Consider the following 16,799-nt stretch of genomic DNA (forward strand, 5'->3'; position numbering starts at 1 on the left):
GCGAATGGACAAGCTACTTGGTTTACAATGGCAGATAGCACTGATTGATGTGTTCAAGTTATGCTTGCATTGCAATCTTGTAATACAGCTCGGGGGAAGATAAATCATATTAATTTAAGTCTTTTGACAATAAATGAAGCTGCGGCCTGTTTACTTCCACATGGTTCTTTTGTGTTTGTTATTGCTTGGAGATGTTATTCCCCTCTAACAGGTTGTGAAAAAGGGAAGTTAATAGTAGAGTGGGCTGGGGAAGGGGATGAAAATAAAATGGGTTTATCGGCTGTTGTGGCACGCTGAGTAAGGGCAGTTGCTGCTCCCCATGTTAATCAGGTGGCTGGGGAAATTGACTCAGATCATGAATACAGATAGCTTAAAGAAAATTGGTAGGACATTCAGCATTGTGCGGAGGGGTGAGGGGCAAAGGTGGGTAATGATAATAGTTATAATAAGGAAGGAAGAAAATGCTGGGAGGGGGGAATGCAGCTGTTTATAGTTAAATGTGCCATACACATTCATTAAGAGAAGTGGCTTGTTAATGTGTATTCTGTGATGGTAATAAAATATTAAAGAAACTGATCTGAAGGAGCTTGGAGGGGAGGGGAATAATGAGATCAAGGAGGGTGGTGTGATGTGCCTGTTCTGTGTGGATCTTTCTAACACAAGAGCAGCCATGGTATAGTGTGCCCATCCCACAACAGAAAAAAAGGGGGGTGGCGGGGAGAAGACATCTCTGATGTAGAAAATGAGGGGTGAAACTTGGTATGTCTATCCCAAATGTCTCCCTCCTAATAGTTGACAAACGGGAGGAAGTGAGGTCATCCACAGTTAGTGAGTGTTCAGCTGCTGGTCTCTGGGCTAGGAAGATAGAGACTTACAAATAGTCTGTTGGGGCTGGAAGCTCTGAGGAGATGGGATGTTCCAGACAGTTCACCTACTGTATCTGAATGTAACTGCCTTTTAGAATTAAAAAAAACAAAGGTTGAGCTTATATGTAAAAAGTAGACACAAATGAATTCAAGGTAGAGTTTTGTACTGCCTTCAGACGATGCTGCATCAGCAAATGGGTGGGGCAGTCGGTAAAACTCAGCAAAATGTCAGAACTACCTGCTAGCCTGCCTCACGCTACCACCCCCAGCTCCTGAGCAGCACAAGGTGGTACCGTCTACCGTGACGTACTTATTCCCTGGTGGGGGAGAAAAAGGAAAACTTCACTCAGAGCAGCAGATCAGCCGTGGTCATGCCACTGTGTGGCTAATTCTACTTGACCTCATCATTACCTACAATCTGTGTGTTCCGGGGACTTTAACAATCTTTCCCAAACTAGTCCTGATAAACAAAATAGCATCTTCTTTTCCAGGAAGGGCTGCGGTCTGCACTCTGAGCTCTGATCTCATCCACCGAAACCTGAAATTACCGTCGTGTGTGTGTGTGTGTCTGAGGTCTCGCTTGCTCCTGCGTTTGCCCGTCACCTTCCAGGTTTGGCAAGCAGCCATTTCTCAGGCTTGTTCATCATGGGAGCCGAATGCTTCAAGCAGATAGATCCTCAGCTTCAGAGGCAGGGGTGGGAAAGGCAGGAAGCCTGGGGGACCTGTCACCTGGCCAAGATTCTTCATTTCAGGGAGCTTTTTGCTTTTCTGACAGACAAAAGAAGAGAAAGGCAGATGTGTGAGACACTGCGTCAGACAATAGGGATTAAAGTGACTACAAAAAAGCATATTTTAAAACGAATAGACCAAAATCTTAGCTAAAATAACTAGGCTAAGTAGTTAAATAGCAGAGGGTGCTGCAGGAGTGAGTAGGGTGCACTGGATTGGGGGAGGGCTACACATAATTCTGCCACTTGAATGCAAGGCCAGCCCATCCATCAGGCCAGACTAGGCTGTTGCCTAAGCCAGCGGCTTCTTGGGGGCAGCAAAGAGTAGCTACAGCAAAGGAAAATAATAGGTCCACATAAATTAAGGGACCATCATCCTGTGCCTATACAACGTGTGGGTGATGACTGTTTAATTATCAAAATCTTGGGGAGGGGATGGTGGTAAGGCTGAAGGTTCGCCCACCACCCTTACAGGCTCTGCTGCTAGATATATGTAAATGAAGTGGAGCTGATTCTTTCGGATCCTTATGTGAATTAATAGTCAACACATTTATGCACAAAGAAATCAGACATCATAGACTAGGGCTGTGATTGGTCATTTCCCTTCCTCATGCAGATGGGGCTATAAATTGACCACATTATCTGCAGAAATCCTGGTCTTTCCTGAAGTGATGGAAATTAAAGTGGGTAAATAACTCGTTACCTACTAAACACCCTCAGACTTCTGAACAACTGTAGTACTAGTATTTCTCCATATATGAATGGGCTCTGCAGCCGTCCACCCCTGTTCCCCGATACCTTAACTATAGTCCACCCTAATCTCCAGCGTCCATTGCATCTCCCCGTTAAACCTGCCTCCAGCATCCACACCTGAGTCCCCCTACCACCGTCTCAAGTCCTATAACCATCTGCCCCATTCCAGCTTCCTAGCCCAAGTAAGTTTTGATGAGCGATATAATCATTGGTTGTAATGTAAACAAATAAATGCTAGGACCCTGAAGTTTTCGAGAACAGGATAAAAGTGATTGAGCTAGTTTATTAAACTAGACAGCAGGATCCGATTCCTGAGAAAACGTACCTCCCTCATCCTCAGCCCGAAGGGGGCTTTTTGTGTGTAAACACTATGACAATCAGAGGGTGTCTTCTTTCTTAAAATAACTGGTCGACTGATTTTTTTTGTAAGCTGAGCTTGTTCATACTTTCTACAAGTGTAGTAAACCCAGACCTTTGTCCCTTGTTCGTTCACACCCGACGGCAAGAGGACGTCTAGATGGTGAATTGAGGTCGTGGACAGAATCATCATAGGACATCACACGAATGCGATTTTAGAAATGCTAGGTTGTTTGTTTTTTTATCATCTATAAAACTAATCCTTAAAAAGTGATTGCAAATCCTGGAAGGTGATTCCTAGTTTGAAAACTCTCTGATTCTAATGCCTGTCTCCGATGTACTAGGGTACCTCTTACTACCGTGCGATTTTCAGTTAGCAAATAAAAGATCCTAAAATGTAAAGCATCCCCCTCCCCCCAACAGGTTGGTTTTTATTCCGGCAAATCGGCAAGGTTGTTTTTGTGAGTTTAAAAATACATCAAACTAACTTCTGCTTTTTTTTTTTTTTAATTATTATTCTTTGTTTGTTTTTGGCTTGTGAAAGATAAGATATTAAAAAAAAAAAAAACCAACACAGAAAGAAAAGAGCCCTGGGCCAAATGTGTGTGTATGTGAGCTGCTGGGTGCCACCCAGCGGAAGTGAGGAAGGGAGGGCTCGGTCGCTGATCTCTAGCAGTATCTTCCCAGCTCCGCATTAGACTGTAGCTGCCAACCGGGGCTCAGCATGGGCAACCTGGCATGTGTGCCCCAGCCGCGTCGGGGCCAGCGCTACTCCTTCAACAAGAAGAACGCAGGGCAGAGCGCAGAGTGAGTGCAGGGCACGAGGGAGGGCAGAGGGGTGGCCCAGAGATGCCCATCGACCAAGGCTGGAGTGACGGACGGGGCAGCTGCTGCCCCCCGTCCTTCTCGGCCACTTCGGCACTGCTAAAAATCAGGCTTTTTGATCTCTCCACAGACAAGACAGCCCGAAAAAGTGGAATCTGTTCGGGAATGAAGCCGAGCGGGACAGGACTATGAGGTCTGAGAAAATCCTGCATTACATTCCAGCAAAGGCAAGTAGAAAAACGGATACAGCGGGATCCTCCCGGATTCGGTTTCAAAACCTTTAAAAGGTCCTACTTGGATCCGGAAGATCCCGCAAAACTCCTCTTCGGGGGCTCAGAATCTTGGCTTAGCCCCCTCTTTTCCGGGGCACTGAAGTTCCCCCCTAGGATGACAATCTTTCTCTAAATTTCAAGTGGCTTTTTTGGGGGGAGGGGGGAGGGCTGGTGTCTCACAAGGTTTCTGCTCCTCCATGGCACAACTTGGAACATTGTGGTATATTCACAGTTTTCTGGGCCCCCTTAGTGTGAACCTTTAGTGATACGAATCTACCTGCCTGTCTTCCAGTTCACAGGTCGGCGTTAAAGGGTTTGTTGTTCCTGCCTCGGGAGGAACTTAGGTGTGTGTGGGGGGGGGGGGGGATCTGTGTATTTTTTAGAACCAAAGTGAAGTCCTAAGTATGTGTAACCCTCTCAGGTCCCTTCCTGGGCTGCCCGGTGGCAATTTATTAGTCTCTGGATGTATTTGTCTGTACACCGCCACGCCAGTGAATTGAGGTGCAGAAAAGCTTCCAGCGCCTCCATCCACTTTCATCCTTGATAAATTCTCCCTCTCCCAGGGGGAATCGGATCTTACAGATCTTCCCAAATGTTGATTGACTTTAAAGCAGAACCAACTCAGGCGTGTTAAATTAGCCACTGGCTTCCTCCCCGCCAGGCTGATCAATTAAGAGCATTGCACCCACCCTCCTCCTCTGACATCACAGCAGGTTCCAACCTGGGATTCCCAGGCTGTAACTGGGAGGCAGTAGTGACTCACACCCAGGGCCAGACTGGCATGGGGTGGGGGAACCAAATTCCTCCGGGTGCCTTGGGTGAAAGAGTTCACACTCTCAAGCTACCAGAGGTCCTGCTGGGGTCCAGACAGACAGGTCTGTAGCTTAAAGCTGCACTGGTTAGGGTCCTGTCCTTGCAGCAGTGGTGTAAATTCCACTCAAACAACCCTGCAGTGGCCATGGACTTGGAAGAAGGGGTCTCACAGCCACATCCAGATCATTTTTAAATAGTCCCTTGAGGACCCTTAATTACAGTTTATGCCACTACTTGACAAGTACCACAAATAGAATGCATACGAACTTTATAGATGGTTTGTTTTTTTCATTTTATGTTACATTCCTGAGGCTACATCAGTATTTACAGAATGTTATTTTATGTATTTATTTATTTATTGGGATTTATAAACCACTTTTATGAAGAGAGTCATCCAAGGCGGTGTACAGCAGGTGCAGTTTCACATAAAACTTATCAATAGAAATCAAACAAAATAAAACATGGAAAAGAAAATGATACCTTTTTTATTGGACATAACTTAAGACATTTCTTGATTATTGGACATAACTTAATACATTTCTTGATATTAAGTTATGTCCAATAAAAAAGGTATCATCTTATTTTCTTTTCCATGTTTTATTTTGTTTGATTTCTGTTGATAACTTTAAGAGTGGACTAACACGGCTACCACACTCCTCTACATAAAACTTACAATTTTTTTTAACAGCATAACAATAGTAAAATAACCAAGTATAAAAATAAGTACAATAAATGAAGAACTTGAAAACAGCAAATTGAAACCTAATAATAGGGCTACCATGAAATAGGTTTAAAAAAATACACATTTAACAGCACTGAAATTCACATAACAGAGATATAATACAATGTCAGCAAAATACTAATGAAACATCTAATAAGCACACATTAGAACATTCAAATAACATGGATATGATGCTAATGCTTTTCTGCAGTACAGCTTACCCTACAGCTGAGAAGCCAAGCGCAGATATATAGATGAGGACAAGATGGGTGATACAAAGTCAGTTTGGATAAATAGATGGGTGGCTAAACTCAAGGCACTAATTAGAATTTACATGCATAACTTGCTAGGTGTATTCTAAAAAGTAGGACACGCAAATTCTAAGGCGCACAGCCAAAAAGGGGGTGTGGACATTACCAAAAATTACGCATGTGGTTATAGAATACCCCTGCACTGCGCCTAACGTAGGCGTCAGTATTTACACCAGGTTTTACTTGGCGAAAATTCCCGCAACTAGCTTTAGGCAGGTGCAAGGGCTCCAGGCACATTCTATAAACCCTGCCTAATGTTAGGCCGAAATCTTTGTGGCGCCAGTTTTTCAGGTGCCATATATAGAATCTAACCCTATGTGCTGAACTCAAATTAAAATGCATTAGAATGCCTTATTGGACGTTGGTAAATGAAGCCCTTTATTTGAACTATTCCTTTTCTGATGTTTATTGTCAGGTTGTGATTATTGATTGAGATCTGTTCTTTGCATCAATGATACTATCATTGTGAGTTATTATGCTCATTTCTATGTTGTACAGAGAGGGCACAGTGGCTTTCTGTAATGTTGGGACAGGGGCAGACTGACAATTTGAGCAACCAGGTAGTGCCTGAGGGCACAGAGTGGAGGGGGGCAGCACTTCCCTTCCATGTGCTCAACATCCCTCTCTCCCCTCCATCCCCAGGTCCAGGACTGAGACGACACCCCCTATCTCTCCCCCCTCCCACAGTCCCATGTCCACCCCCCCCCCCCCCCCCCACCTGGATAATGGCTCAAAGCGTGCTTTCCTCCATGCGGCTGTCTGCCACTGATGCAAGAACTTCTTTCTGCTGTGGCCCGCCTCCTTCTGATGTAACTTCCTCTTCTGCAATGGCGTGCCCTGGCAGAGGGAAGTCCTGCTGTCAGTGGCAGATGGCCAATGTAGCTGCCAGTGCCCCTGCATGGAGGAAAGGAGTCTTTGAGGTACCCAGAGGCTGAGCTGTACTTGCAGTAGCACTGGCAGCTTAAAAAAGTATTCCAGAGCTGCCATGATCAGATTTTAACCCCAAACGAATCTGCTGAGGGTTAGAGTGTGAGTGCTGGGGAGAGGGAAGAGAAAAAAGATAGCAGAGTTGGGAGATACAAGCATACACATCCCCCCCCCCCACCACCATGTTCCACCTACAGAGTCTTGGAGCTTGGCCACTCTCATTCCTGAATCCCAGACAGGTCAGTTTGGAAAGCAGGAGGGGAGAGGGAGCAGCAGGACCCGACCTGAACCATTTCTATCCTATTGGCATGGGGGGGGGGGGGGGGGGGGAGTCAATGATCCTTATTGACCGGGAGCCCAGATCACTGTCAGACTGTCCCTGGGTAGAGGTGGCCTGAGATGCAGGACCTAGGATAGAGACTCACTGTGGAGCCTCATTTGCATAAATCACTAGAAACTAAAACGTGGGGCCATATGCAAAACAAAACAAAACCTAGGGTGGCCCTGATTTTAGAATTTATTTTCAAAGCCACTTGGGAGGGAATTCAGGAAATAGCACTCAAAACTGTGCTCCAAGAAAAATTAGCATTACGTGCAATTTTATAAAGGGCGCGCACACATTCTAGAACTGCGCTTAGGCATGGATCTGCACCTAACTGTTGGGGGCGGGACTTACATCTGCTAAAAGCAAGTGTAAATGCTGGTGCCTAACTTAAGCGTGAATCAACCTAATTCTAGAATTCTGAATGCAACTTGTGGGACCCCCCTGGCCACACCCCCTTTTCAGAAACACACTATAAAAGTTGCATGCAGATCTTTATAGACTAGCACGTAGCAAGATGCACACGCAACTGCCAACCAAAACCAATTAACTGTAATTGTTAGTGCCCAATTATTGCTAGTTAAGGGCTCATTAATCAGTTCAGTTAAATGTGCATCTTGGGCTTGCAACTTTCGGTGCAATATGTCCTTATCTATATATCTTTATATTATTATGTGTGCATTTTCATCAGTGGCAAGATATGTGGATATATCTTTAAAAGTCCGCATGAAGATATATAGATTTGTGGATTCACTGTGGATGAAAATTGACCTCTATTGGAAGAAATGTATAAAGCAAGTTTTACAAGCAGAAAACAGCTATTATACAATTAATTGTGTGACCAAGACATGCCTATCAATACACACACCAACAGGATGGTACATCCTGAAATGTGCACCATGTCTAAGCATTCCTGCTTGGGGGGAGGGGGGCACAGTGGAAGAATGTGCACATTCTTTGGAGCAGGTGCAAGTTTGTATGAGAGGAGCTTTTTTAAAATAAAGGCCTATATGCACCTAAGTTGTCATTATATAAAAAAAGACATAAAATAGTGCTTTTTATGAAGTAGAGTGGAACAGGTAGATGTGAATCGCTTGTTTACTTTTTCCAAAAATGCTAGGACTAGGGGGCATGCAATGAAGCTACAAAGTAGTAAATTTAAAACGAATCGGAGAAAATATTTCTTCACTCAACGTGTAATTAAACTTTGGAATTCGTTTCCAGAGAATGTGGTAAAATCAGGTAGCTTAGCAGGGTTTAAAAAAAGGGGTGGATAACGTCCTGAAAGAAAAGTCCATAAGCCATTATTAAAATGGGGAAAATCCACTGCATATTCTAGGATAAGCAGCATAAAAATCTATTTTACTGTTCTGGGATCTTGCCAGGTACTTGTGACCTGGATTGACCACTGTCAGAAACAGGATACTGGGCTTGATGGACCTTCGGTCTGTCCCAGTATGGCAATGCTTCTTATGTAAGTTTTGCTGTGATCTTTCTTGCATGGCTAATGAGAAGCAGTCTTAGAGTAGCACCAATCATGAGTGTTGTGCAACCAAGAAATAGACACAGGAGCTGGCTTGATGTCTCAGGTAGGACATATTGAGCTGAGTTGTCTTTTCCCCATATTAGAGTGCTAATTGATCCTGGAGGGCGGAGACCCTGGAAGGTGGGGGTGGGTGGGAGGAGGAGGAGGAGAGTCATGGGCATTATGGGATCTGGAATGAGATCTAGTGCATGACCCCTAATCAGGATCACTGCTGCGATGGTGTGTTGGGAACAGAGGGAGAGAGACACAAAAATTGGAACTAAGGAGGAGGCTGGCAATGAATATCCCAAGAATGCTGCTAAAACAGAGAATAGTGCAGTTTTTGGAATCCAGTGGATTACAGGATCCAAAACTGTGTTATTTTTCTTGTTGGATTAATATTTGATCAGTTTCTTTGAGTGGGTGGCCAGAGAACTGGATCAGAGAGAGTTCTAGATGTGGTGTTTTTAGATTTCAGCACAGCTCTGCATAGATGATGTATAAATAAACTGAGTGCCCTTGCTATAGACCCTGGGTGAGAAACTGGTTGAGTGGGAGGCCACAAAGGGTGGTATTAAACAGTTTGACCTGAGGAAACGGATGTTACTAGTGTTACCCTGAAAGGATAAGCCCAAGGTCCAGTTCTTTTCAACATTTTTGTAAGGGATATTGTAGAAGAGCTATTGGGACATATCGACACATATGTTTTATTTATTTTAGACTTTGCTTACACCTTTTTTAGTAGTAGCTCAAGGTGAATTGCATTCAGGTACACTGGGTATTTCTCTGTCCCTGGAGGTCTCACAATCTAGGTTGTACCTAAGGCAGTGGAGGGTTAAGTGACTTGCCCAAGATCACAAGGAACAGTAATGGGATTTGAACCAGGCACCTCTGGATGTCAAGATGGTGCTCTAACCACTAGGCCACCCCAAGATCTGCAACAGGATAGACACCCTGGAAGGTGTGTAAAACATGAGGAAAGATCTAGCAAAGCATGAGAAATGGTCTAGAGCTTGACAGCTAAAGATTTAGTACTACAAAATGCAGTGTTATGCATTTGGGCTACAAAATCCAAAGAGAGCAGTACAGTACACAGCAGTAGTTCTTAATTAGTGTTCATGACACACTGGTATGTCATCAAGAGGTGGGAGGTGTGTCATAATTGGCATAGACAACAAACCTGTGCTTTCTTTAACAACCACATCTGTGCCTGCCAAGTTGCGAAGATCAGAGATTCAAAGAGTGTGGTACTTTAAATTCCCCTAACCGCTTCCTATTTCTGCTTACCCACTACTCTCAATGACAACTGCTGCCACCAGCCCAACTGGAAATGTTGTAGGTCTGCTATCCACAGGCTCTGTTTACTACATAGTTTCTGAATAGCATATTCTCAGGGTTTAGTGTTACTTCACAGTATCTGGTAGTGGGAAGATTTGTGTTGCTGTTACTGAAGTGACACCAGAATTTGAATATATATTTGTTTCTTATGACAAGCTGAAAGGGAAACATCCTATCTCTATGCTCTGTATAGTCTCTAAAATGGGTAAACATTTCTCGATATTGACATAAGCTTTTAGTGTGAATTTTCTGACTATTCGAAAAACTGTGTGTAATACATTAGTCCTAGATTTCTCACTGACAAAGTAAGTGAAGATAAAGTTGTTTGAGAAAAATAAAATTGACACCAGTTTATTGTACTTCCGTTTATATTTGGTCATTTTATGTTAAACTGTACCTACTGTACCCTGCCTTGGGTGAATCTCTTCATAAAGGCGGTTAATAAATCCCAATAAATAAATAAAACAAAGTACATTTTGTTTAAGAATAATTAAATGGGAGTTTTTTTTGCATCATTTTTAACTGTAATAAAATATTTAGGATTTTTGTTGTTCAGCTGTAAATTTTTGTTCATTGACTGTTAGATGTGTCACAACACAAGAAATGTTGAGAACCACTGGTATAAAGGGTGAAATGGCCTAGTGGTTACAGCACCGGTCTTGCAATCCAGAGGTGGCCGGGTCAAATCCCGCTGCTGCTCCTTGTGATCTTGGCCAAGTCACTTAACCCTCCATTGCCTCAGGTACAAACTTAGATTGTCAGCCCTCCTGGGACAGAGAAATATCCATAACTCACCTTGAGCTACTACTGAAAAAGGTGTGAGCAAAATCCAAATAAATAAACATACAGTATCATATTGAGTTATTCTGTATACAAAAGAAGAATGGGATCTTGGGATAATTATGTCTCATGATCTTGAGGTGGCCAAAGTGGCACATAAGGCAGTGGAAATAGGGAGACTACATAAGTACATAAGTAGTGCCATACTGGGAAAGACCAAAGGTCCATCTAGCCCAGCATCCTGTCACCGACAGTGGCCAATCCAGGTCAAGGGCACCTGGCACGCTCCCCAAACGTAAAAACATTCCAGACAAGTTATACCTAAAAATGCGGAATTTTTCCAAGTCCATTTAATAGCGGTCTATGGACTTGTCCTTTAGGAATCTATCTAACCCCTTTTTAAACTCCGTCAAGCTAACCGCCCGTACCACGTTCTCCGGCAACGAATTCCAGAGTCTAATTACACGTTGGGTGAAGAAAAATTTTCTCCGATTCGTTTTAAATTTACCACACTGTAGCTTCAACTCATGCCCTCTAGTCCTAGTATTTTTGGATAGCGTGAACAGTCGCTTCACATCCACCCGATCCATTCCACTCATTATTTTATACACTTCTATCATATCTCCCCTCAGCCGTCTCTTCTCCAAGCTGAAAAGCCCTAGCCTTCTCAGCCTCTCTTCATAGGAAAGTCGTCCCATCCCCACTATCATTTTCGTCGCCCTTCGCTGTACCTTTTCCAATTCTACTATATCTTTTTTGAGATACGGAGACCAGTACTGAACACAATACTTTGCAATTCTAGAGACCACATCTTCATAAGGACATAAACTAGATGGAGTCTGTCCAAAAATGGTCAGTGGTCTTTATCATGAAGCATATGGGGACAGAATTAAAGATTTCAATATTTAATACTGTGGAAGAAAGAGAGGGAGATATGATGGAGTAATGTAAATACTGCCACGGTATAAATAGACAGGAGGTGTGGGACTCTTTCAATGGGAAGTAAATTCTGGGAGGGGTCATGTGATGAAGTTGAAAGTGGTTAGACTCAGAAGTGATTTAGGGAAATAGTTCTTTCAATAAAGGGTGTTGGATGCATTACGGACAGGTGTTCCATCTAATCTTGTATCTTCAATTAATCCATATCGTCCCTTTCAATCAGTCTGATCTTCATAGGATGATAGTTTAGTTATTTTTTATTTTATTTTTGTTACATTTGTACCCTGCGCTTTCCCACTCATGGCAGGCTCAATGCGGCTTACATGGGGCAATGGAGGGTTAAGTGACTTGCCCAGAGTCACAAGGAGCTGCCTGAAGTGGGAATCAAACTCAGTTTCCCCCCCCCCCCCCCAGGACCAAAGTCCACCACCCTAACCACTAGGCCACTCCTCCACTGTTGCTACTATTTGAGATTCTACATGGAATGTTGCTATTCCACTAGCAACATTCCATGTAGAAGTCGGCCCTCAATGTGGCCGCGCAGGCTTCTGCTTCTGTGAGTCTGACGTCCTGCACATACGTGCAGGACGTCAGACTCACAGAAACAGAAGCCTGCGCAGCCTTCTACATGGAATGTTGCTAGTGGAATAGCAACATTCCATGTAGAATCTCCAAAAGTAGCAACATTCCATGTAGAATCTCCAAAAGTAGCAACATTCCATGTAGAATCTCCAATAGTATCTATTTTATTTTTGTTACATTTGTACCCTGCGCTTTCCCACTCATGGCAGGCTCAATGCGGCTTACATGGGGCAATGGAGGGTTAAGTGACTTGCCCAGAGTCACAAGGAGCTGCCTGTGCCTGAAGTGGGAATCGAACTCAGTTCCTCAGGACCAAAGTCCACCACCCTAACCACTAGGCCACTCCTTTACAGTTATGCTGTTTCCCTCTTGTGCTTGACTGGAGTCTAGTAGACTAGTATTTTTTCTGTTAAAGTCATTCATTGGAACTATTTGCCTCCTCTTTATGCAGAGTTGTCTTTTCAAAAATATAAATTTGTGCTTAAGACTCATCTCTTTTGGAACCTTGAGGTGAGCAGTCTTGATGGATGGATGACTGGCTGCAGAGATTTTACCGTTTGGTTTATTCTGTTTTATTTTGATTTCTAATGCAAAGAGGAAGGTTCTGCATTCATTCATTTTAGGGAGCTTGGATTACTGAAAGGCACTTTTCTCAGGACTTCATGTATAGGATAGTAAACGTTTACAACTTGTACAAAACGCCACCATTAAACTGCTTTTAGGTGCCACTCGCAAGTTCGTGTTACTCCTTTACTGTGGCAGAAACATTTGGCCACCAATATCGGCGAGGATTTCTTTTAAATTACTGGTTCTTGCTCATAAAGTCCAGTACGCAGAAACATCGTTATTTCTATGTCAATTCCTTATATCTTACATCCTGTCACGATCCCTTCGGTCCTCCTAACAAGCTTTGTTGGTAGTTCCATCATTTTGTCAAATTTGCTTTAAGAATATATGTTCCTTTGTCTTTTTCATTGTTGCTCTGTCCTTGTGGAATAACCTACCTCTAGGCCTTTGCACAGAATTGTCTTTCTACTACTACTACTTAACATTTCTAGAGCGCTACTAGGGTTACGCAGCGCTGTACAAATTAAAGAAGGACGGTCCCTGCTCAAAGGAGCTTACAATCTAAAGAACGAAATGTCAAGTTGGGGCAGTCGAGATATCCTGGGTAGAGGTGTAGTGGTTAGGTGCCGAAGGCGACATTGAAGAGGTGGGCTTTAAGCAGTGAAGCATTTCAGAATTGTCTTTCTCAGAATTGAAAACTCACCTTTTCTCACAATGTTATCCTAACTGATATCCTGCCGACTCAACATTTGGCACTGGCTTGCATGCTTCACAGGCCTGCAGTAGCCAGGTTCTTTCTATTCTGAATCTGTAGTTCTTTTCTATCTTGTAATTGTTTTATTGTAGAGCGGTTAGATGCTACACACTGATGGGTGGTATATCAAATACATAGAGGCATATTTCTAAAGCACTTAGACCATCACTTTCAAAGCTTTACGTTCCGGTTCTCCCCCATGTTTAGCTACTTATCACTCCCTGATCCCCTGTTTGCAAACTTCATTCTGCATTTGATTGTCGTTTGTCTGTACCACCTGTCCATTGTTCACGACTTAGCTCTAGTTTGAGTCTAGTTTGTACTGTGGAGAATCCGAACATTCACACACCCTAGGTGTCAGCCCCCCTAGGAACGCCACTGCTCCTGAGGAAGGCCTTTTTAGACCGAAACACGACTTGTGTCGAGTCTCGGATATTATAATAAAGACATTTCTTTGGACATTGCTGCTCTTTCCTTTGTCACCCTCGCTGTGTTTGACTCATTTGCATGACTGCAAGGGTTACTGTTCTTCTGTTTTGTTGCTGCGTCACGACGTAGCTTGACACAACACGCACTTCTGTGTGTTTTTTTTGTTTGGCCCCTTTTTTCTGGAACTCCTTTTACCATCTCTTCTGAAGGCAGACCTTTCTTTCCCTCGTTTTGCTGTATTAAAGCACATTTGTTTTCTCAGGCTTTTCCTTAATTCTCAATCTTACTTGTGGATCGAGTTGTTGTCTCTGTATCCTTACCCGCTATGATCTATACTATTTCATTTTCATTCTGCTCGCTTAGTTCTGCTGTCCTATTTGATTTTGACATTCCTTTCAGATTCTTGTGGTTTTAATTTTTGTACACCGCTTTGATTGGTTGTGTAAGGCAGTATATCAATTCTTAATAAACATAAACTTACAAAGTAACTTTGTGCTTTGAAAATGAGCCCCATAATAAACTTGGATATATTGCCTGCAAGCTAGAGAATGACACGGGGACAAAGTCTGTCTCCATCCCTGCCAGCTCTGACCATACTGGCCAAGCTTATTAAACATATAGCTGTTTAAAGTTTTTATGATTGAAAATGCATGTAGCTATAGTCTGTCCAACCTGAAAAGGCAAGCATTGACTAATACTGTCATAAAAGTTATCTCCACAAAGAGATAAACACCAATAAGATATGCAGGAAAGACTTAGGCATCGACATACAGGGTTGAGGACAAATTCTATACATCAATCTATTCAATCTGTCAAATACAAGTAAAAAAAACATTGTTAACATAGTAAAGTAACAAAAAAACCTCAAAAGCAGAGTGACACTGTCCACATCAAAATCTCAAAAATCAAAAAAGGAGGAAAAGTCTCAACTAGTACGGCAACTAAGAAGTTCATTGACATTCAAATATATTTGCACGCACAACAAGTCATCATAGACTAGAAAACCCCCGTTGAAAAAAAAAATTAACATTTTATTGTGCTTATTCAAAATAGAACCTGTGCATAACTGTCCTTTCAAATTGCGTGTAAATCACTCGTATCTAGTGCCCAGAGCCACAACGTTACTTATCTTTATCTTTCTGGCCTGGGACACAGCCTGTTCCTGCGTGTAGATTCCAAAAAAATTTCAAAAAATTTGTTTTTTCAAGTGGGTTTTTTAGTCTATGATGACTTGTTGTGTGTGCAAATATATTTGAATGTCAATGAACTTCTTAGTTGCCGTACTAGTTGAGACTTTTCCCCCTTTTTTGATTTTTGAGATTTTGATGTGGACAGTGTCACTCTGCTATTGAGGTTTTTTGTTGTTTCAATATTTCCAGCAGTTGTGTTGATCTGAATGTGATATTGTGATTAACATAGTAAAGTAGCCATATAGATGGCAGAACAGTTTAATATGTTTCAGTGCTGTAGCGAGGGCTAATGGCACCCAGGGCGGGTCGTCGCTGCGCCCCCCCCCCCGGGTGAAGCACGGCACGACCCCCCCTCTGCGGTGCACCCCCCCCAGACCGCATTCTTACCTGCGGGAGGGCCAATCCGCCCCGAGTGCACATCATTCGGAGCTGCGTCGGCCCTGCTGGTTCCCTGCTCTCTCTGCCCCGGAACAGGAAGTAACCTGTTCCGGGGCAGAGGGAACCAGCGGGGCCGGCACCCCCCGAGCGCGTGCACCCAGGGCGGACCGCCCCTCCCGCCCCCCCCTTCCTACGCCACTGATGTGTTTTATATTCATCTGCTCATTTGAAAAAATTTTACTCAAATGCTAGCTGAGGAAGTCTCTTTTTAAAATTAAACACACAGCAATTCTATATTATAGGAGTATCGTTGGCATCATATTCCCCCCTACTTGAGAATCTAGCATCTCCTTTAGCCTCTCAACCTCCCCTCCCCGTCCCCCTCCATGCACCTTTTAAAAGTTGCTTTTCCTGGTTCCACAGGTCTCTGGCTGCCACTAGCAATTCACAGACACCAATGTGATTGCTGAACTCCTCCCCCAAGCAGATATTTGGAGGGAGCGGTAGGGAGGCCAACTGAAAAGCCTCCCCCCCCCCCCCCGAAAGTCAGCAATGTTGTTTAACCTTCTTTTTTCCCGTTTTGGTAGTTTACCTGCTGTTTACCCTCTGTCAGCTTCTCCTTGGTTGCTCCTGTTTTCCCATCCGTATTCTCTTATTTTAGCTCCTCTGTACTTCTTTGTATCCTATTACTGGAACAATTTTCTCCTGTTGTATTATGTAATTTTCTTGTAACTTTGTGAGCCACATTGAGCCCGCATAAGCTGGGAAAATGTGGGATACAAGTGGACCAAATAAATAAATAAAAGCTGAACACTACAAATTTTCAAACAGCAGCATAAAATTAGAGCAAGACACAAATTAAGCAAACTCATTCAACATTAAAACTACTGCACAGGACATTTGGAAAAACTGACATCCTGCTACAAGCGGCACGTGCTAGTTTTGAAATGTGCTAGAATTTTTTTTTCTTTTTTTTTGAGAGGGCATGTCAGGGGCGGAGAGTGAGCATTCCTGGACTAACCAGTTAGTGCATCTATATTAGGACGTGCTAACTGGTTAGGGTATGGATAACTCAGGAGCCCTTACTGCCTACAAATTACAGTTACAGCTAGTTTATTTATAGTCTGCTAAAGCCGACAATGTAGTTCACAGCGGATTGCAGATTAAGATGACTAGATTAAACATACATACTGATACATAAATAAACATCCTTTAAATAGAATGAATAGTATACAATTACTTTCTTAAAACATATTTGCAAAATAGCATGCTTTAAGCCCCTTTATAAAAATCTCAGAGACAAATCCCTCCATTTCAGGAATATATAGGGCCCTGTGGGAGGGAAAAAAAACCAAAAGATCTAGCACACCTAAAAGAACGTTGGGAAAAAGATCTTGGAGTCAGCCTAGTAACATGGGACAT

General features: G+C 43.1%; 1 protein-coding gene across 2 annotated transcripts in view; it reads left to right on the forward strand.

Moving 5' to 3' along the window:
• Positions 1–3,392: 3,392 nt before the first annotated feature.
• The window catches only part of PLEKHN1 (pleckstrin homology domain containing N1), a 69,468-nt gene continuing 56,061 nt past the window's right edge, over positions 3,393–16,799 (forward strand). For both annotated transcript variants that reach the window (XM_030185725.1, XM_030185726.1), the window contains exons 1-2: positions 3,393–3,511; positions 3,660–3,756. In XM_030185725.1, the coding sequence (XP_030041585.1) occupies positions 3,429–3,511; positions 3,660–3,756 (180 nt within the window). In that variant the 5' untranslated portion in view covers positions 3,393–3,428. The remainder of the gene's footprint in view (positions 3,512–3,659; positions 3,757–16,799) is intronic.

Source organism: Microcaecilia unicolor, chromosome 13, assembly GCF_901765095.1.
Source record: "Microcaecilia unicolor chromosome 13, aMicUni1.1, whole genome shotgun sequence".
Taxonomy (NCBI): domain Eukaryota; kingdom Metazoa; phylum Chordata; class Amphibia; order Gymnophiona; family Siphonopidae; genus Microcaecilia; species Microcaecilia unicolor.